The sequence below is a fragment of the Perca flavescens genome, chromosome 5 (genome assembly GCF_004354835.1).
Source record: "Perca flavescens isolate YP-PL-M2 chromosome 5, PFLA_1.0, whole genome shotgun sequence".
In the NCBI taxonomy this organism is placed as follows: Eukaryota; Metazoa; Chordata; class Actinopteri; order Perciformes; family Percidae; genus Perca; species Perca flavescens.
Window position 1 is genome coordinate 25,535,813 of NC_041335.1, and position 23,627 is coordinate 25,559,439.

General features: G+C 40.4%; 1 protein-coding gene across 1 annotated transcript in view; it reads right to left on the reverse strand.

Moving 5' to 3' along the window:
- Window positions 1-8,012: 8,012 nt before the first annotated feature.
- The window catches only part of cspg4ba (chondroitin sulfate proteoglycan 4ba), a 31,103-nt gene continuing 15,488 nt past the window's right edge, over window positions 8,013-23,627 (reverse strand). The window contains exons 6-10 of the mRNA XM_028577987.1: window positions 16,987-17,185; window positions 15,510-15,641; window positions 13,164-13,336; window positions 12,532-12,715; window positions 8,013-11,896 (exon numbers count right to left, since the gene is read on the reverse strand). Of these exons, the coding sequence (XP_028433788.1) occupies window positions 9,837-11,896; window positions 12,532-12,715; window positions 13,164-13,336; window positions 15,510-15,641; window positions 16,987-17,185 (2,748 nt within the window). The 3' untranslated portion in view covers window positions 8,013-9,836. The remainder of the gene's footprint in view (window positions 11,897-12,531; window positions 12,716-13,163; window positions 13,337-15,509; window positions 15,642-16,986; window positions 17,186-23,627) is intronic.

Sequence of the window (23,627 nt, forward strand, 5' to 3'; positions counted from 1 at the left end):
TCATATATCAGCTAGCTAGCTGTTTCCATAGACAGTAAAATAAATGCTGTTTCTCCAACATCGGTCAGTTACAAGGCAGGATTAGCTGGGAGACTTCTTCTAAACGAGGGCGCACTTCCAACTTTGCGTGGAATACCTGCAGAACAGGGACATGTAAGTAGTTCTTTTGTAGATTATGGTGAACTTGTGTGTGTTGTAGCAGTGTTTTGCCATTGAGAACGAGGTATCACGCTAACGCTAGCATGCTACGGTTAGCCACCTCATCTCGGCTACTGACGTAGAAGGTCCGGCAGATTTTGAACAGCTCACCCGGAGACTGAAGGCAGAAGACATTCAGAAATCTGTACCACTCAAAACAGCATGGATGGGTTATGCGTGTGGAAGCACCCGAGACACAAAATAACACCCCAAATCCCATAAAAAGTGTTTTTTTCATAATATGGGCACTTTAAAGGAGTGGCTAATATTGAATTTTCTTTCAATAATAGAGAAAAAAAGATTTCCAATACATGTTCTGATATTTGTCCTCAGAGGGTAGATTCTAATGAAGCTCAGCGTAACTTCTTTCAGGAAGACTTCTAAACTTCATCCACCTCTCTCTCTCTTCCTAACTGATCAGCTGTTTCGGGGTGTTCACTTTTCAGTTAAACCAAACAGAATTGGCCATGAATTCCACGAGCCAATCACAGCATGGCATCCTTGCTTTAAATCTGTTCTTCTCTCTGGTGCTGTCAGTTGTCATTTCAGGCAAAGCGTGCAACCCTCCTCCTCCCCTTTCACCTCCGGTCATCTCCATCCACGGCACCTTATCTTGGGTCCTCCTCTAGCGGACCGCCCTTGTAGGATCCTTCCATCCGGTCTTCGGGCTCCTTCACCACCACCAGTGTCTAGACTCCATCGGGGGATATGCCTACTCATGGCTTCTCTACCCCTTATAATTTATTTAAATAACAATGGAGTCTAATCTCCAAAGACTCTGTACATTTCATATTGTGCATATGTACAATAAACCTTTGCATATTTGCAACAAAGTCTCTCCTGATTGAAATGTTTTTGATGACCTCCCGGACCTTTCCTCTATTGCCACCATCAGTCCAAAATGTCCTCTTGCATAAAATAAATCTAATCAAATGGCCAGATTGCTGTGGCATTTTGTGAGTATGTTTCTGCTCCCCACAGGATGGACCTTTTCCATTTTACACCACCACCCTCTGGGCCAAATGAGACCTTTACACAAAGATATTGAACGATCTAATGGGCTGAAATGTATTGGAGGTATGCATGGGGATGAACCTGTTTGATCAAGGTGCAATTGAGGGAAAACTAGATAATTTCAGCCACATAGCTCTAAGAAAAGAAAAATAATATATTTTGTGTTTGTTGTGTGGAACATGTTTGTATTGTGAGATGTAATGAACATGACAGTCTCTATGGACCATTGGCGGGTCTTAGATGCAGCATTTAGATGCAGCGTTTACCTTTAGTGGCGTACATGTTTTCTTGTTTTCAATCAATGGCAATGCATCATGGGAATTGTTGTATATTTCTATTTATAAGGAAAGAGAGGAGGACATGCTATGTGTCCTGTACCTGGCAGAATGTTCAGGAATGTGGGCGCACTAGGCATTCTTTAGCCCCGGTTTTGTTTTTATAGCCCTCACACAGGAAGCTCGTTCCGGTGGGGCCTCATTCATGTAGTCTGAAAAACGCTGACTGCCCTCCCACCCCCACCTCTCTGGCTGCTCTCCAAGATAGACACACACACACACACACACACACACACACACATTTTTTTGTCTTTGTGGACCAATGTGCATTCTCCCCTCCCCCTTCCCCATCAGAGAGTTTCATTTATAGCTCTAATTACAATAAACAAGCGAGAACAACTAGGGAAGAGGGCACTTCCCCCACTCATAAAGTTATTGTCTTTTTTTTTTTTTTATCAAATGTTTTTATTAAACAACATAACACACTTACAAACCAGCAGCATGTTACAGGTAACAGAGTTCAACAGAAAACATACATGTAACACCCCCCCCCCACCCCAAAGAATAGTAAAAATAGAGAAAAAAGAATAAAATAAATAAATTATAAGGAAATAAGGAGTGTATATATACACATACACACACACACACTCACATATATACATATCTAAATACATACACATGAAACAATAACACCCCACCCTCCCCAGGACGCTGCAGTCACAGCCGGCCTTTTAATGTCTCAGCTGCTATAAGCCACATATCCACATTCACCTGTCTAGCTCCATTGTTGCGGGCTATTGAAAGTTCAACATAAACTATGTCAGGAAAGGTCAGAAACCACTGCTTAATGCCCAAAGTGTGTGGGGGGCTTCCAGCGCACTCCAACCATTTTCTTTGCAGCTGTCAGCCCAGCAACGACTATCCTTTTCTGACATTTAGAAATCTGGAGTGAAGAAATGCCATTCGGCAGCAGAAATGGTATTGTTGCAGGAACTGTCCCAGAAACCAATGTTGTTGAATGAGTTATTTTAGCACCCAGGAATAGAACCACTTGAATGTCTGTCAATCACCATGTTTAGTATATTCCTGTTTTCAAAATAAACTCTGTGTTAGAATTATTGCAGTAAAGAGCAGGTTACTTGTCAAGGCCATCAGATAAATTGTGAGGGTCACTGCTGGAAACAGCTTTTCAATCTGTAAGCGCTAAAATTGAATTCTGTTTGTGAGATATTTAATTGTATTCTAAAAGCAGAAGAACTTGAGTCATTTGCACTGGGTAGGTCATGCAAAACTTACAAACGTTAATAGTAATGTTCCTTTGTTCCCAATTGGGAGGGCAATGACTAACCAGAACCATCCACTGTGAGTACTGGTTTTGTTTCTTGCTAGCTTCATTTTCAAAATGACAGGATCTCTTCAAAGTGTTTTTTTCATGACATCGTGAATACAGGGACAGGATGTCCGTGTTTGCACATTGTAACCTTAAAACTAGCCTCTTAAAAAAGTGAGACGAGCGAAATGTCACTAGTTTCAAAGGATTACCCTCATTTCTTTCTGCGTGTGACTTACTTGTCCTCATGTTTATAACACATACCCACACGCGGACTCTCTCATATAAAATCAAGCACACTCTCACTCTTTCTCTTCACACACACACACACACACACACACACACACACACACACACACAGTGCTGACCAGCTAACCGCCCTCTTTGTCCACAGACCGCAGTCGACCACAGTCATCAAATATACCAGCTGACATGGACGCTGCGGGTGGTCTGACCTCTCTTCCAGTTACAACACACACCTCCTCCTGTACAGGTTCATTGTTCACAAGCTCACAAGCTCTGTGCAGGGCTTCAGGGAGAGCACGACATCAGGCCGACCATTTGATGCATGACGTCTGTATTTTTTTTTTATCCCACTCTGGATGAATCTATTGACCGATTTTGACAGGGAGTTAATAAATCAATGGACAGCGGGACACGTGGGAGTTGACAACACATGTGTTTGTGTTATGTGTGTTGGTAGCCTACTCTGTGTGAATGAGTGAAGAGATGCTGTTAGATATTAGGTTACACAGATGTGCCTTTATAAGGAAAAGTTACAGGCTTCAAAATCAGGTAAGATGCCGCAACCAATAAGTCCAAATGATTAAAATGTTGCCTTCAGTTTGCAGCAGATCAACACAATGTGGACTGTGTTGTAAAATACACTGCAACAAAACAACTTCATGAATGACCCAAAAAAAAGTTTGTATTCAAGTTAACAAAGAATGCAGTCCTAAAAAAAAAAAAAAAAAACATGAAGAAAATGAAAGTACAGACACACAGTGTAGCCTATGCTATAAATTGCCGTCATACCATTTATCAAAAACTTTCCCAAAAGTTACAGATGAGGGAGGCAGAAGAAATCCCTCAAACTAAGTAATCACCATTACTACTTGTTTACACCTACAAAACTTAAATGAGATGAATAAATTTCAGTTTCCCCGGGCATATATTACTTTTAATATGTGCATGATCGGTTTCTCTTTGGTGCCATTTCAGATCAGCCATGTGCAGAGCAGCTGCCAAAAATCAGAGAAAAGCTTATCTATGAATCAAGCAGCTAATCCTTTCCTCAGCTACGCTCAAGACCCAGTTTAGGAGCAGATAAAGCAGGGCCTGATAGTAATGCCACTTGGGTAAAGAGCTCTGGGAGGAAAGGAAAATAAGTTAGATTGCATAGTGGCTTTCTGTTTTTCTTCATCATTTGCACAACCACTTTGGCTTTCAACAACAGCATGCTACATTCTGAAACCCTTTGCAGTATTTTACGTGGCTTGATTAGCTTTTTACGAACAGACTAAATGACACTTTGTGGACAATATGTTAGTGGTACTTCAAATGCACAGACATTGCTATTCTTGCAATAGTTTATAAGACGAGAGCGAGAAAAAGGAGTCTTTGTAAAAATGTAACTGGCGGTTGAAGTGATTCAATTAAACATCTGGGTTTGTCTCTGTGGAACATTATTAAACCAAATGAGCCAAGACTGCTTTGTCTCCCTTAGTCTTGTCTTGCAGGGTGCTATTGTTCTTCAGCCCTCTGCCCCACAATTACCAACACTTAAATTACAATGAGCTCTCTGAGATCTAATATCTGAGGGCAAGAACTCATCTTGACTAATTATTATCTCTCTCTGACTCTTGGCTTCTCTCACACACACATTGGAAAATTGCATTAGTTGTATTGTAAGTGTGTTAAAAGCCCAGGGCTAACACAGTGTGTAACATTGCAGACATCTAGCGTAATACTAATTTAAGCCCTGACTGCTCTAACATGTGACTGCTTCCTGCCAGACGTCCGCGTTTCGTAACTAAATACCATGATGTCAGCATGTTATCTACACCAGTTTCCGCCTTTTGAGACCATAATTTGACTTTAGTTTATGGAAGTACACAACAGTCATGATTGTACGAGCTGAGTGCCAATTCTGTGCCAAACCTGGTTTGCAAAACTAATGATATTCCCATAAGCCTCAGCTGTACCTTGTTTAGTGCTAATTAGCAAATGCTAGCCATGGTAAACTCATATTATGAACATGAGGATGTTAGCGTTGACAATGTGAGCATGTTAGCATGCTGAGGTTAGCATATAACTCAAAGCACCACCATTCCTAAGTGATCGTCACAGAGCCGCTAGCGTGGGTGAATGCAAAGCCTCTTATTGCTATACATTGTAACTTCAGCTCCACTCCAAACTGTCCAAATCAGTAAAAAGTCCTTGTAAACTTTTATGAAATCCTAATATCCTGATTATATGACAATCTACTGGATTACATAAACCCTTCTCTTTTGTAACTCAGGCTGTTTGTAGTATTCGAATTGTGACATTTTGATCAATACGACCAAAATGTAAAATAATATCACATGATTCGTGTCAACACCAGCTTTCAATGTAGAACCCTAAAGTCACTATGTAATATTAATCTGATGTATCTGATGATCTATTTCACTTTCTCCTCTGTGTTAAAGCCTGTTCTTTTCCATTAGACAAAAGACAAAAATCTGACATGACGTGCAAAACAAAACCATGTATCTCTGCAAATATTTTCAGGCAAGAAATGATCCAGTCTCTGGATAATCTCAGTTTTACAGATCATCAGCATTCCTAAACACAAACAGGCAATCTCACCATGTATAACAGTTGTGTGGACACGTGTGCACGATTTCCCTTGTGATGATGAAAGAAAGAATGATTAAGTGGAGTTTTTTTTTTTCCACAAAATAACACTGTTGGTTTGACAGTTTAGGATTGAGGTTGGAACTGAGGTTGGATCGGGGAAGTACAGGAAAGCACAAAGACAGATCTATCTTTGTATTTTTGTTAATGTGTTTACGTGTGAGGGAGGGAGTGGGTGATCTTCTGAATCCTGCTTTACTTGGAGATAATCCCTCTCCCTTGTGTCTTAACACCTACTTCCCATACTGTAGTTTGAACACACTGTGTGCTATATCATCATCACAGGTTTTTTTGTTTGTTTTTTTTATCAAAAATGTTCTGAGAAATTATGATTCTGGCAAAACTCCAGCCTGGTAATCATACTGAATTGTCATTTCATAGCAACAGAACTTGGTTTCTCTAACCTGGCAAACAGATGTCATTGAACAAAACACCAGAGCTGTTTGAATCCCTGAAAAAAAATGGAAATGTGGGCAGTGACTTGGGGGTCTGAAACTAGGCTAGCAAGACACCACATCAGCACTGCCTTAACTGTAGTAACTGAGTGTTATTGGTGGAAGAAATAATTAGATCTTAGTAGTAATACCACACTGTAAAAGTCCTGCTATATTTTATTTTAATAAAAAGTAGTGTCAGAATCAAAATATTCTTAAAGTACCAAAAGTAAAAGTACTCATTATGCAGATGGCCTGTTTCACAATAATGTATATTATATTGTTGAATTAAAGTTATTGATGCATTGATATGTATGTTACTTTAGTGTGGCAGCTGGGGCTCATTTTTTGACTGCCAGGTAGCTTGTGAATCCCGCCCCCCAGGATCAACTTCTTATCTTAACTGATAATAACTGATATAATAATAACTGATAACCTGAATCTGCAAAGTAGCTAGTAACTAAATGTATAAACTAAATGTAGTGGTGTAGAAGTGTAAAGTAGCAAGAATAGGAAGTAAAATACAAGCACCTCAAAATTGTGCTTGAGTTATTGGTGAATGTGCACTTTTTACCATCACATTAAAAGGGGCTGTACTCGAAATCCTGAAAAAAATAAAACTGCGGGCTGGGATTGCCTCCACATGGCTCTCACAGACCGTTCCCCAATAAGTGAAACACCTATTACTTACTAACTACTAACATTTGTTTAACTTTGTTAACTTAACTTTCTCTAAATTAGTTTTTGGCGCTGGCAGGCAACTGGAGTCAACATACTTGGCCAGTAAAGTTAATTCTGAATTAATTAACAAATTGGGACTCATTTTATAGTGTTTGTGGTGGTGAAGAAGTTCAACCATTGTATCAGTGGGGGGGAGGGGAGGGGGAGTACATGTTTTATTTAGCTGTTTCAGTTCATCTTTTCCAGCGCTTAGAATGTCAGACTGCACACTCCTGAACAATTTGATTATGTCTGTCCAGAGTTGCACTAAAATTTCCTCTCAATAAATGACAATATTGTGGTCAAAAACAGTATCCGGGTGAAGTTCCTCTTGGTGAACTGTGTCGCTTGACATCATTGTGCCAAGTTTGCAACTCACATGTGATGTTATTGCTCACCGCTCCTATTAGCTCATGTACTGTCAACATCACCATTTAGCACACCAGCACTCATTGTGTACGAATCCTGAGCTTGGTGCACTTTTGGTGAAACTATTTGCATTCACTGTGAGCTCACAGTAATCTTTAATTAACACCTGTGCACATGTGACAGACACCCTTAATGTCCCCAGCATTGAGTGTGTGTGGGATCAGGAGAACAAGCAATTGCTTTCTTCGCATGATACCATCAGTCATGTGGACTGACTCACAGCAGCCTCAGCTGCAGAACAAGTCAAATCACATTATGTGTTTAACTTCGGGGTATTCACTCAGATTCTTAGTGGCCATTTGGAAAACACACATCAGATCATGTGACAAAGTCCAGCTGATTTTATTGTTTTCGGATGTGAGAAAACCACAATTAAAAGTAATTGCAGGAAACTGTGAGAAGCGATGATGGTAATAAACCTTTTCTAATTGGTCCTCTGGTGCACTGTATCTTTTGTTACATTGAGTAAAGTACTATTAAGAGGAGGGCAACGGGCTGAAAGTACAGTTTAAATTATACTGATAGAGCAAACTGCCAAAAACTCATCTAAGTGGAAGAAATAAGGGGACAATTTGGACCCTAATGAATCCTGTTAGAGGAGGAATGGGCCAAAAGAACACGAACACACACACGAACACACACGAACACACACACACACACACACACACACACAACACGAACACACACACACACACAAGAAAGTGATTCCTTGCGAACATTTTAAAGTGGTTTATTAAAAATATGGTATAAATAAATATGACACTTCTCTTACATAGTACTTTACATCATTCAGATGAGACTGGAATACAGTGGACAGACACTTCTCTTCAGTACAAAATCATTTCATAACCTATTACAGTGGTTTTCTGTGACAGCGATTTCTCATCTCCCATAGCTTGCCAAAACACAGAGCAGTAACATTTATTTCTTTCAGTTAATACATCAATTACAGAGTTAAATCACCAGGGCTGACAGCAGATAATTTCAAGAAACGGGCTTATCAGCCTATTTTTATATTAATACCAGCACTCATTTCAGTCAAAGAAATTGTCTGTTTCTTGTAATTTATCAATGAAAGACATGTCAGTATTTTTTCAAGATGAACTCCTTGTAATCTTAAAGATCAGTGCCTTGATTTTTCATACTGTACATGCTTCTTGAAAATATATAAATACTGTGCATAGTAAAATAAAATAAAAACATATGAAAACAGTGCTAAACTTTTAATCAGTGTGACTTGATCAGGGCTATACATAATGGTACAAACCCAGCCATTTTAATATACAGCCATGCTGGGAAGTATTTTTGACAACTGCCATTTTATAACAATCAATCCTGTAATGTTCAACAAAGACCTCACTTATTGAATTATGAATACATGCAACCTTCATTAAAGGTAACATGAAGTAAATGACTGTTAACAAAATACCTGAGTTACAAAAAGTTAATATACTATAATATATAATACATAACAATATAAAATCTGCACAATCAATTGAAATGCTTAGACTATACATCTTTGTGCCAGTGTCAGTCTTAGTAATTCACAGTTTCAAGCTGTTATTAGCATCATTTTCCACTCTGATGATCATGACCCATAATGGAAGAGACTTCAACGTGCATGAGGACCAGATAACAATGTAAGTGATTTAACGTACATTAGGCACCAAACATAGGTTATAATTTACCACGACGATGACCACTTTATAAACGCTCAAGTGAACAAAGTCTGTCCCACCAACTCAATATACAGCAGTGGTTGTAAATCAACGTTTCAATGGATTGTGCGACTCAAAGAAAACCCAAAGCTGTTCTGATGCTCATTAAGGTACCGCAAAGCAGTTTGGCCATTGTAGTTTTCTGCTTAATCCATCCAAGTGACAAAAATAATTGTTTGGCCAATAGAGGGCAGAAGACCTTAAAACAAGCTAGTACAGCCTTGACAAACAGTATTATGGCCTTTAGAAAGTTGTTATTCTAAAAGTTGCAAGCAAACAATTGCCTAATTATTCATCCAGCAGGCACAGAGCAACGTCATCATCCCATTAGAGGTGTGGCTTTCGCATTTTGGTGACCTTTTAGCTCTAGCTAGAAGTGTGTGGTGGTGTCTGTATCTGCAGAGAACCAGCCTTCTGCCTGTATTTTCTCTTTTCTTTTCATTTTGCTGTATGCGGGGCATTTCTAGAGGTCAGCCTTTGGGCACTGGGTGTGTAGCCACCAGCCACAGTGCACAGGGTCTGAAACCTGGAAATACCCCACGCAGACAAAGCTTGTTCCAAAATGAGAGTGAATCTCAGATTGGCTTTCATCCTGCTGGATGGGGATGAAGAGCAGTCACGCTTCTGGTGTCGTTGAGCCGGAGAGGAGGGACCAAGTTTGAATGTTGTAGTTTGAATGTTGTGTTTACAAACCAACAATCCTACCCATTCTGCCTTTAATCTAATTTATTGCTGCCTCATTTAAGTACACAACCACATATGTTATCAAAACCTGTAACATTATTCTCTAAAACATATCTACAAGTTGGTGTGTGGAAGATCATACCCAGTACTGATTTGTCTGCAGAGTGGGAGTGGTGGTTCTAATAATTTGGGAAGATGATGAAGGGGAACCATTACTCCAAGAACTTATGAGCATGTTTGAATCAATGGTGTTGTAAGCTAAGCCCTGATTTGGTGTAAATAACCGATCTTGAACAGGGCTACCTGGGCAGCTTGGGTTTAATGGAGTGACAGTCACTGTGGGAACTGTTGTGCTTCTTTGAGGTTGACCTTGGTAGGACTGACTGCTTGGAAGACCAGTGGAAGGTGGCTCCTTTTGTGCAGCAGTGTTCTGCTTCCTATGCCTGTTGTGTCTTAGAAAGACAACCACAACTACAAAGATGATTATAAGTAGCAGCAGGGCCAGTAGTGGTAAGATGACCAGGAGCGGACTGGAGGTTTTTTGAGGGTAGGACTCTACACGTACTGGTGTGTTCCTAAAGGGAAAATCCTCTGTTCCACGCGTTGGTTTGCCAAGAGTTGTACTGAAAATGCTAGTTCTGCTGGAGTTTCCCCAGCGGTTGCGTGCCTTGAACTTTTGCTGGTTTTTGCTTGGTTGCTGGGTGGAGAGGAAAGCTGTAGACAGGACTGGTGGAGCGGCCTCATTTCTGGAAGTCTGGATTGGTGTCTGAGGAACAGATGATGTGGTTGGGACAGGACTCTTTGTGGTTGGAAAAAGTGCTGAATCATATGGCACAACTGTAAAGTGGAACTCCCCTTTAGCAGGTTGGATGTTATCAGCTTTCAGTACAAACACCAGTGAGTCATTCAGCTCTTGAACTCCAGTCATGTTGGCATTCAGCACCAAGGCTACCTTCTCCTGCATCACCTCCTGAAAGGTGAAGGACTCGGCTGGAACAGCTGTCCTGGACATTTTAGGTTTTGTCCAAACCACCTTCCCATACTTAGGATGGGAGATAATTTCAAATATAGGGTCACTATCACTGATATTAGCTAGTTCAGAGGCATTAAGAAAGCTAGTGTTGAGTTTGACAGCAATGCCATTGGGAATCCTCAAACCTTTTCCAACCTTAATCAAAGGTCTGGCCGTTATGTTAAACACTTGGCCAGTTAAATTTGCCTCTGAAGTGAAGACAGTGAACTCAAAGCTGTCTTCTGCAGAGGAAAGGGAGAGCATGTGGTAGGACAACCATCCAGCCTGTAGATCCTCCTGTTCAAACTGCGCAACATCTTCATTATCCTTCAAAAGTTTGCCAAAGTTTGGAGGCCTTGTAATCTGGTAGTGAATGGTGAGGTTTTTCCCATTGGTCTCAGCAGCAAGGTTGTCTTGGGTCAGGAATACTGAAGTCTTGCCTTGCTCCAGTGTCAACCCAGTGTAGTTGACCAGAGAAATGGTGATTTCTGTCACTTCTAGGTTAAATAGTTTATAAATTGGTTTATGATGGCCATCTGTGACACTGAAGTAGAACACCCCAGAGACAGAGCTTCCATCATGGATGAAATAGACGCTTCCGTTATTGATTTGGGCTTGGGTGAAGGCCACTATTGACTCATTCAAACTTCCTTCAAGAGCTAGGTAACCATTGTTGGGCTTGCTAATCACAGAGAACTTAATATCATCAGGAGGGTTGTCTAAATCTTCAACTTTGAGATTATCAGGCCGGAGTGCTACTGTGTCCCCTTGTACCACCCTCAGACTTGGAGCTTTGGTTTTTAGCAAAGGTGGCTGATCATTTACAGGTGTGATTGTAATGTTAAAACGCTCCTCAACAACGTCAGTATCATCTTGAGGGCGTTGCGCAGTTTTGCCCTTAGAATTTAGCCATGCACTGAATGCAAAAGAATCAAGAGTTGTCTCTGAGTTGTCGTGCTTGTAGACGATACCGTATTTGTTAACGATGAACTGGGAGAAGTTAGGTTTCTCCTTGGTGAGGTTTCTCTCACCTACCACTATGACACCATGCTGAGGCAGAGATGTGACCTGGAACCAGACCTCATGGGAGCTCCGCTGAGGAGTCGGCAGCTTAGACATTAGGTTAGTGGCATCCAGCTTGGTCTCATCAATGATGACACTCTCCCCTTCTGTTACCTCAGCACCTAGCACCAAGCAAACATTACGTTAATCACCAAGGACAACATTGTTAAACATTTTTAAGTAATAAAAACATAAACAAGAGCATAGTTAGTGGTTTTTAGCCATGGGAGGCTTCGGTCCAGACTGAAATTTCTCAACAACTATCGGATGGTTTGCCATACAATTAGGACACTTATGGTTTCCAGATGAACGAGCCTGCAACTATTGGATGGCTTACCATGAAATTGGGTACACATCTTCGTGCTCTCCTCAGCATGAATTATAATAACTTTAATGAACCCTTAAAAACATTTCTCTTTAAAACAGTCTATGGCTAACCTCTTGCCGCGCGTGTGTGTCTTGTATATCTCTGCATTTGTATACTCTGCACCGATTGTTTTTTCACTTGCACTTGTTTTATTATTAGGTTCGTTTTATTATGCCAAGCACATTGTGTTGCATTTACTTAACCTTTTATGTATCATGAAGTTAAAATGTCTGTGACCAAATACTTGCAAAATAATTACATTCTCATCAGCCTCAGCTGTACGTTGTGTTTAGTGCTAATTAGGAAATGTTAGAATGCTAAGTCGCTGAGATGTTTAACATCATACCTGCTTTACTCGTGGTCATACTAGTGATAGACTCGTGTTCATACCTGTGTTTGCAAGCAGGACTGTGTTGTGTTCAGGTCCAGTATTCTCATAAGAAATGTCTATTTTGAAGGTCTGGCTGTCCAGAGAAGTAGGCGGGGATGCCACAGAGAAGGTCATAGAGTCCATGGCTTCCCAGCCCACTGACTCGATGGGGGTTTGCATGTACACAACCTCTTTCTTGTCCACCTGAGGTACAAAAACACCACAGATCCTCAGGCAAACCACGATCCAAAATATATTCCCATCAGCAAACATGCAGATCAGCCATCCCTAAAGTGAACTGATGGTTTAATCAACTGTATAAACAGTTCAGTGGCCTAAATAATTATTCACCATTCTGAAATACATTACTACAGTATGTGTAAGATTTCAGCATTAATTTAAATCTGTTTTGCTCAGCAGTAAATAAAGTGCACAGAGCATCACAGCTTTAACTGTGTCAGATCATAATCCTTCAGAAATAATTCATTACATAAGAGGCTTACATGTTCCATTTAGCAAAAGAAGTGCAAAGTCAGTTTTCTGAATGAGGATGCAGACTATCTATTATTCATACCTTGTAAATCTGGCAACTTTCAGTATATCTTATGTAAAATGAGAGAGAAGTGTTGATATGACTTTCAGTTCGTCTCACCATGTCTTGTGTGAAAGTGGAGATGTCCACTGTTGAATTATCAGGCTGTCTCTTCAACAGACGGCCCAGTTTAGGCTGCCGAATCACACTGAATGTAATGATGCGGTTCAAGGTGTTGCTGATGTCATTGGTCACTGCTTGTAAATCCTCATTTGTGATTGGAGTAGAAGAGCCTGGAGGAAAGACATGAAATTAAATGAAGAGAATTACTAGTGAAGTGGCTTGGATAATTGATCATGAAACAATATATGGAAAGAAAATTACTTTTTCTTGTCTGGTTTTCAGTTTAGCTGCCACCACACTGTTAAAGCTCTTGTGTGACTGCATCAAATGCTGCAAGCTTCCCCTCTGGATGCATTTCACATCTTTTTGCCACCAAATTATGCAAAACAAGCACTGAAATAGACCAATGAGAGTCCTTTGATGTGTCAAATCAAAGCTGCACTGCAGACATCACAGGCTTTTTACAGCACTGTCCAACTGCAGTGCGGGGTGTTACATAAAATCCAAACAAGAAATTAAAAGTGGATCAGCTCCTTGCAGGCGCAAAAATCTTCCACTTGGGGAAAATGTAGAGAGACATCAATGCATGATGACGGAGACCGACTACTGAGAGCTTCTTTTCTTCTTAAGATGAATTACATAGATATTCTAGCTCTGCTGCCACTGTGAAGATTGTATGGATCCTAAAGAATGACTGCTGATAAATGATGGAAGGCAATGATAGAGGGAAAGACGGATCAAAGCACTGGAAAATTCATTCATTGTCGTGAGCACTCCCACCATCCTAGTCTGTCTCTCATGGGAAATTTCCCTCTTAGAGGAAGAGGGAGAGACGCACTATTTTATCTTTTCACAAAACCTATCTTGCTCTGAATCTGCACAAGATGGGTTTGGGCTATATTGTCAGATATTTTATGCAGCATTTTGTGACGGCAGTATGAAAAAAGTGGATGTAGTAGCTCACAGGAACATAAAGAAAATACATAATCAAAATACTTTCTAAAACTCCTGAGTTGTTGTGTGTGCAACTGTGGTAATTTGAGACTGAGATATATAAAAAAATAAAATAAAAACTTGTGTGAAACATGCTTACCACTGCACAAACAACACACCATAAATTAAGTTTATGAGGCGTATGGGATAATAATACATCTACATCATACATATAAAATGATGACAAATGATTAGAAGAATACAGCAACATGGAACTGAGATAATCCATATTAGAATAGCATTAAGGCGCTAATATACTCCTATATGCAATGAATGTCTTCCAGAAGAGACTGCCTGAAGGTGTGTCGTTATCCCCACACTTCTGAAAACCAAACCAACGCCAATGGTTATCCCCATATTTAAACAATATTAATTTGTGCTTAACCTTCAAATATGGCCAATGTGAAAGTGTCTCACGTCACCCCTTAACCCATTAAAACCCTTCATTGTCAGTTAAAGCTCCCAATCCCGCCCCATCCCCCCTTCATTTGCCCCGCCTGGCACAAAGCACAAACAGGGCTGCCTAGCACAGACAGTGGCACAGCTTTTCAAGTACCCACTCACCCTGTGGCTGGGAAGCTCAGCAGAGCGTGCCAATTGGCAGTTTGCTGCTCTCACAATATCCTTTCCTTCTAACTCACAAGCCAGACCACTGGGAATCTCAGAAAATCTTGAAACGTGTTTGCAGACACAGACAACAGCCAGCGTGCTAAAAGTAGCATACTCTATATCAAAACTTTAAGTAATGTCAGCTGATTCACCAGACTGGTATTTGGGTAAAGTAATGACTTGGCTGATGGAAAGGTTCTGAATTATTTAACCTGAGCAGCTACTAGTGCAGGTAAAATCTTACAAAATACAGCAAGTAAGAGGGCAAGGGTCTCAAACACACAAACAGACAGAGAGACAGACAGACACACAGACACACACACACCAGGAACAAAAAAGGAGGAAACAATACTTTTATTATGGATATTAAAAGCACAACTAAAAAGCGTGATTGAGAGGCGGGAAACAATATGTTGTTTCAGTTCATTTCAGGAAGGAGCTGTGTAGTTTCATTAAACAAAAGCCTATAAAAAAGGAGAAATTCCACTTCAGTAATTCTTCTTCTGATCTCATATTGAAGGGAGGACAGAAAAAACTGCTAAAAAAAATGATGAAAATGAAATCAAGTTTGGTTTGTACTTACATCAAACCAGTGACCCGTTTTTTAAAGTTTTACATCTTTGAGCTGAGCACCACAGAAAAGGGAAGAGAAAAACTATCAAGAGACACTAGCACATTGTTGGCTTCGTTTGACAATTATAAAAAATATAGAATAATTATCCTTGTTCTTTAATGATTTACCTGGAAACACCTTTAGTGGACGGTTTTTCTCTAAACTGAGAACTAAGGCCCTGGCAGTGATGCTGAAGATCTGCCTGGGAGTGAAGTTCACACCATCGTTGACTTGGAAGTTGAACCCTCCAGACATAGCTCCTGAAAATGTGATGAAACAAAAAATAAACAATTTAAAAGCAGTCAAAAAGACTGAGGCAAGGGGTTGTTAAATTTTGTCTGCAGCAGTGGATTAACTGAAACTTAGTTTTGTGAGAACATGTTTTCACTTTGTTCTTGGCAGATAAGCTGTCTGGGTTCTGTCAAATATACATAAAAAAGTACTTGATCAGCACTCCTGATGCTGGTCTCAGGAAAAGCTGCAATACAAGCTAAAATCCGAGTCAATAAGGGAATACTCAATCAAAATCAATTGTCTAAACTTGTGTGTACAAAAAAGAAAGAGGCATACTTCAACGAGTCCCTTACACACGGTTATTACAACCTTTCCTGGTGGTACAAGAACAGGCTAAGAAAAAAGTAGTAGAACAGTAAACAGAAACCTGATCCGAGGGTGACACATTCAAATGTTGACAGATAATATCAACAATTTCCAGACTGTAAATGTATCAGCTCCAACCAGTCTGTCTGTATCAGTGTTGCTAGGAATTTAACGGCCAATAAAGAAAGTTGCACATTGTTCCTGCAGATGACTATGACGACAATGTGAGTTGACACAAGTAGAAAGTAAATCAAACGTTAGGAATTGTCGACAGCATCTTCTAGTGGACACGAAAGGAACAACAACCACAACAAGTTATCACTGCAATTCAATCTAAAGCATGCAGAGGAATAAAATGAATTTGGAATTTGGAGCAAGGCATTACAGGTTATACTTAGGACTGGTCAATTTGATTTAAATCAATGCCACAATATTAAAAATTGTCAGGATCAGTCTGAGGAACAACATCAGTGTGACTCACCAAAATTTAAAGAAAAGACCAAAACCAAAATCCAGACCTTCCACCAATCAAATATCTATTTTTTATAGAATGACAACATGATATGATCGAATTATCAAAATACAAATCTAATGAAAGTCAATAAATGATAACTGATTACTGAATTACCGCCCAGCCCATATTTATATGGCAATAGTATTTTTTTCTTGAATACCCCCCTCTGCAGAAACAGGAATGCTTAAAAATAGATATTATTGTAGTCACATTTCTGTTTTTTGTCTCTGTTAATTTTTTATCAATAGTCTTTTTTTTATAGTTTTTGTAATTTGGGGGGAGGACCACTGTATAAGTCTATGGCTTCTTGACCTCTCCTGTACCGCCCGTTTCACTTCGGTTTTTCATGCTGTTTGTATAAATGCAAAATAAAAAATAAAATCAAACAAAATTTCTAGCTTTTGATATCTAAAAACTATATATATCTTCTGGCTTCTCCAGCAATGTGCAGTGTTAATATTTCAGTAGGTGATAGAAAAACAGATTTTTACCTTTGTGAACAAACAGTAGCTGGCCCTGGTCTAGGTGTTCTTGGGTGAAGTTGAGCACTGCTTTCATGGGGGCACTCTTCAGGGCCAGGTGTCCGTTGCTGGGTGGGGTCACCATGAAGTGTAGCCCCTCTGGGGGGGTGTCCAGGTCCTCCGCTCTCAGATCCTCTGGCCTGATCTCCGTCACTGAAGACACCCAAACCTGACACACAAGGCACACAACAGGTGCCATTTGTAATCTCCATTAAAAAATTATAGACCTCAAAAAACATGAGGGAACAGAGACGTTCTGTATGACATGGCTCATGATGTAGGGGCTGACAGCTTAATGCCAGTTCGACATTTATTTTGAAAGAAGGAATTAAATACTGTCAAATGTTGTTATACAATGGCTACATTAAAGTTTATTTCCATTTGCAGATGCCAGTCTTTGAACACAACCCCCTTATTCCAAAATAGTAAATAAGCTTGTCTGTCTTTCTCACTTGTAGAGCAGCTATGCAACACCTACTTACTGCTCAGATATACAATTGAAAAGGAAGCGAGACCAACGGAAACAGCTGATGGTCCTCGTCATTCATTATGGCATACAATGGACCCAGGATACAGTGGTGTGAGTCCAGCTCCAAGGCTATTTCACATGTTTTTCGCTCTCTCTCTCTTCTCCTGTCATTTCCCATTGTGCAGTACTGTATATTATCCAACCAAGCAGAACTGAAAATAATCTCTAACTGAGGCACCTTTTGATTATAAAGACGACAACCTATGGAAAAATGTCTCTTTGAGCATCACTCAAGTCCCGTCCAACATCATAATTGAAATGAAGGACATCTCAGGACTAAATATAGGCATGACTATAAACACAGTTGGGTGAACTGCAGAGTGTTGGAGAGGCACAGTTAAGGTCCTGCTTCCATGTGAATTAAAAAGCCTCGAGCTAACACGAAGGAACAGAGGAACTCATTGACACACAGAGCACAAAAGCAACTGAGCCGCACAGACACTTGACAACAAAGGATGAGCCTCTGTACTTCAGGCCGGAAGAAAACTATTACATAACATACCACTGTCCCTCGCACTGGTTAGGATTCCACAGTAATTACTGACAAAAATCATGAGAATGTACAACTTACTCAAATCGGATTACTTGAAAGGACTAGGCCCTTTTTCACAGCAGATATTTTGACTTGTCATAGTAGGAATACGGAAACGGAAACGTTATTTTTCTAAATAAATTATTGCTTGCGTAATGGTCAGTGTGCGGGACTTTCTCTAAGCTTCTGATCTGCTACTTTTGATCATATCCTACGCATCTGACCGACAAAAGAGGTGTGCAAAGAAGCTTTCCTATTTTGACTTGTCATAGTAGGAAAAGCACAGGTCTTAACAATAACATTGACATGGCTCTGTTCTATTCAAGTGTCCCAGTGAGCCAGCATGCACAATACATGAACCCTAAAACTAAACCACCTGTGCTTTTCCTCCTGTAACTTGTCTTCGGTGATTGTGATCTTCCATGAGGCCTATAAGTATTGGTGATCAGTGCCTGCAGTAATATAAAGACAGACATACTGTATTTGGCCACTTGGGGGTAATGGAAACAAGTTGCCAACACTGACACATCATCAACTTATATAGTTGTCATCAAAAACCTCTGAACCAGAAGGCCCGGTCATGTGCACTAATGTCTAAATAGCTTGATATAAAATGTTTTCCATCTGTGACAAATAGCACACGTTTTTATCCAAAAAAAAGCAAAAAGTTGGTTATCTACACATTCAGCAGATACGAGGCAACACTAACATTCATTTGGTGTCATTTTTGTGGCCACCTAATGAATGTAAGTAATAATTATCACATTATGCAGTAATTTGGCCCTTCTTCAAAATATAAATATTGATTATAGCAGCTTTTTTGAAGGTTAAAATAAATATTATATTAAAAGGGTTGGTCACAAAGTCCACTCTGGTTGGAGTTCATGGTCTGAAATGTATTCTTATGTACCATACAATTTACAGTCCTTTTTATACAAATACATTTCCTGTTTAGAGCAGTTTTTAGTAGGCCATACTGTAGTGCAATGCAGCCAGAAGATATGAGTTTTATAAAAAGGGTGTGATCACAGTAACATCTCAGTGTTTACACAGTAGCTAACTAGCAAGCATTTTATTGGCAAGTTCCCACTGCTGTTCTATGAAAGTTGGTACTATATAATGCATATAATACATGACAAAAGTGTAAGAGAATCGCAGGTTAAGTTTTACCTTTTAAAAACACTAAATATTGGGCTACCCTAAAATGACCAAATTAAAGTCTGTGGTGTGACTGGCAGTGAGCTGGCCTCTAACTTGGTTGTAAATGTTACTTCCTGTAAGAGAAGCATGGGGTACTTTTTCAATTAGCACCTGCAAAACCCACATCCAACCACCATATGGGCACATAACACACATCTCATTGGTACCACAGCATAGCGTCTTCACACATGATAAGGTCTATGAGTGTGTGTTCAGCTAGTGGCAAATAACTATACCTCCAATAATCCCCCACTTAACAGGAAGTCACAGCAGGATCAGTCTGAGAAACATCAGTGTGACTCACCAAAATTCAAAGAAAAGACCAAAACCAAAATCCAGACCTTCCACCTGACATCTAGTAAAATAATAACTAATGATCACATTTAAAAACAGTTGAGAACCCTTTTGCAATTATGTAAGCACATAATGTAATCTGAAAACTCCTGCCCTGATTAAAAAAAACAATGCAACTGATCTCAGCTGGTATTCTGTCTGGAATGGAATAGAATGGACATTTCTAAGGGACCCCAAACTTTGGACCGGTTTGTGTGTGTGTGTGTGTGTGTGTGTGTGTGTGTGTGTGTGTGTGTGTGTGTGTGTATCTGTATGTATGTATGTATGTATGTATGTATGTATGGCATATAATACATAACACAAGTGTAAGAGAATCGCAGGTTAAGTTTTACCTTTTAAAACCACTAAATATTGGGCTACCATAAATTGACCAAATTAAAGGCTCGGGTGTACTGGCAGTGAGCTGGCCTCTCACTTGGTTGTTAAGTGTTACTTAGTGTAACAGAAGCATGGGGGACTTTCAATTAGCACCTGCAAAACCCACATCCACCCACCACATGGGGACATAACACACACATCTCATTGGTCCCACAGGCCACAGCATAGCGTCTTCACACATGAGAAGGTCTATGAGTGTGTGTTCAGCTAGCGGCAAATGACTATACCTCCAATAATCCCCCACTTAACAGGAAGTCACAGCAGGATCAGTCTGAGGAACAACATCCGTGTGACTCACCAAAATTCAAAGAAAAGACACATGAGATCAATCTGCACAAACAGCCCTGTGGAGTCAAGATTAATCCCTCAAACATGACGGGAAGTGTCTGCTGCTCATTAGTTTGCAGCTTAAGTGATGGAGATGACAGTCAAGTTTAAGCAAAACAAACTCACATAAGATTAGCACTACATTTGACTTCAGGAGACTCTGCTCACAGCTCTATTCTACTCTCTAGTCACACTTAAAACCCTGACAGTTAAACAATGTTTACAGTGGGGAGAACAAGTATTTGATACACTGCCGATTTTGCAGGTTTTCCTACTTACAAAGCATGTAGAGGTCTGTAATGTTTATCATAGGTACACTTCAACTGTGAGAGACTGAATCTAAAACAAAAATCCAGAAAATCACATTGTATGATTTTTAAATAATTAATTTGCATTTTATTGCATGACATAAGTATTTGATCACCTACCAACCAGTAAGAATTCCGGCTCTCACAGACCTGTTAGTTTTTCTTTAAGAAGCCCTCCTGTTCTCCACTCATTACCTGTATTAACTGCACCTGTTTGAACTCGTTACCTGTATAAAAGACACCTGTCCACACACTCAAACAGACTCCAACCTCTCCACAATGGCCAAGACCAGAGAGCTGTGTAAGGACATCAGGGATAAAATTGTAGACCTGCACAAGGCTGGAATGGGCTACAGGACAATAGGCAAGCAGCTTGGTGAGAAGACATCAACTGTTGGCGCAATTATTAGAAAATGGAAGTTCAAGATGATGGTCAATCTCCTTCGGTCTGGGGCTCCATGCAAGATCTCACCTCATTGGGCATCAATGATCATGAGGAAGGTGAGGGATCAGCCCAGAACAACACAGCAGAACCTGGTTAATGAGCTAAAGAGAGCTGGGACCATAGTCTCAAAAAAAAACATTAGTAACACACTACGCTGTCATGGATTAAAATCCTGCAGCGCACGCAAGGTCCCCCTGCTCAAGCCAGTGCATTTCCAGGCCCGTCTGAAGTTTGCCAATGACCATCTGGATGATCCAGAGGAGGAATTGGAGAAGGTCATGTGGTCTGATGAAACAAAAATAGAGCTTTTTGGTCTAAACTCCACTCGCCATGTTTGGAGGAAGAAGGAGGATGAGTACAATCCCAAGAACACCATCCCAACCGTGAAGCATGGAGGTGGGGATTGGGGATGCTTTTCTGCAAAGGGGACAGGACGACCGCACCGTATTGAGGGGAGGATGGATGGTGCCATGTATCGCGCAATCTTGGCCAACAACCTCCTTCCCTCAGTAAGAGCATTGAAGATGGGTTGTGGCTGGGTCTTCCAGCATGACAACGACCCGAAACGCACAGCCAGGGCAACTAAGGAGTAGCTCAGTAAGAAGCATCTCAAGGTCCTGGAGTGCCCTATAGTCTCCAGACCTGAACCCAATAGAAAATCTTTGGAGGGAGCTGAAAGTCCATATAGCCCAGCGACAGCCCGAAACCTGAAGGATCTGGAGAAGGTACATGGGCCAAAATCCCTGCTGCAGTGTGTGCAAACCTGGTCAAGAACTACAGGAAACGTATGATCTCTGTAATTGCAAACAAAGGTTTCTGTACCAAATATTAAGTTCTGCTCTTCTGATGTATCAAATACTTGTCATGCAATAAAGTGCAAATTAAAGGTCCAATATGTAATATTTGTACTGTAATAAATCCAAAAATGACACCAATGCCTCATCAGATATTAAGGAAACATGTTAAATTGAAATACTATCTTTTCTGACAACAATGCTAATGTCAGTATTTTTTCTTTTTGAAATTTACATTCCGTGACGGAATTTGTGTTTATGTTTTGATCTGTGTGTTGTTATCAACGGCCCAGTTTGACAGCCAGGCCGGGTTGCCAGATATACCTGTAAAAACGTAAACCCAGCACGCTACAGCTGTAACGGTAGTACAGCCATGAAAGCAGCAAACAAACAAACAGGATCAACGGAGATAGATTCTACGTGACATAAAAAAAAGAAAACGGCATGTTTCTAACAGTTGACAGACGTAACAACCCCCTGGTGAATATTGGAGATGTATTTGAAAGATGGAGACAGCTTAGATCCCAAAAGGACGCAGAGTTGGCTTATTTTCTCCTTAACAGGTAAGCATTAGCTTCAGGCTAATTTATCACAGCTACTAGGGATGGGCATTTTTTGTCATTTCAACATTTGTGTACTCACATTGAATTATACAGCTAGAGTACCCAAGTTGGTTACTCGCAATAACAATTGAGACATAGCCAGTAAAGTGATCCCGACTGGTCGCGGCTAACGCCGCCATGCTAACCCTGCTAACTGTTAACGTTACCGGGAGGACCAGGCAAGCAGCCCATGGCTGTTTACAACGTGTAGCCTCTTCAGCGGCTGGAGCCGACAACGGTGAGTTATTTTAAACCACGAGAGGGGGGCTGTAAATCGGAAAGAGAGGACTGTGAGTTTGCAGTGTGTTTAGCGATTGTTGCCGTAATTCTAAGCCAATGAAGTGTGTTCCGTCGGCAAGGTAGTGGTATTTTTAGCGTTTCGTATTGTAATTCTAAGCCGAGGAAGTGTGCCTGACGGGCGTGTGGAGAGGACGGTGAGGTTGTTGTGTTTTTAGCGGTTCATATTGTAATTTTAAGCCGAAAAAGTGTGTTTGTCAGTTGGTTACAGAGCTCCGCGTGAGCACGGGCTTTTATGACTGTCAATATAGCCAGCATCTACCGTTAGCTACTCCGCTGTGCTGTGGAGTAATGTCTGGCTATGTGAGAAAAGCGTCTAGCAACATTGTTGTGAATTCTGCGGTCTCAGCCTGGCAACCCCCGTAAACTTCGAGTCTGGGCAGGAGGGGGCGGGGGAAACGACTCTCCAGTATTTTGAATTGGTAGTGCAGTAACTATATTAACCGCTAGCTGCCAGTATTATATACAATATTACATATTGCACCTTTAATTACTTAAAAATCATACAATGTGATTTTCTGGATTTTTGTTTTAGATTCCGTCACTCACAGTTAAAGAGTACCTATGATACAAATGACAGACTTCTACATGCTTTGTAAGTGGGAAAACCTGCAAAATCGGCAATCAAATACTTGTCCCCACTATAATTCCATCTCAGAAAACCTCCACAGACTGCGGACATGAGTCTTTGGGATGGATTTATTTATAAATGTCTGTCACAGACCTTGGAAAACAGAAACAGGTCAAATGTAAGTCATAAATGTTAGTACTGCCACAAGTACAAAATCAAAACATTTGTATTAAAGTTTACTGGTTTCAGTTTAAAAAGTGTCTGCAGATACCGA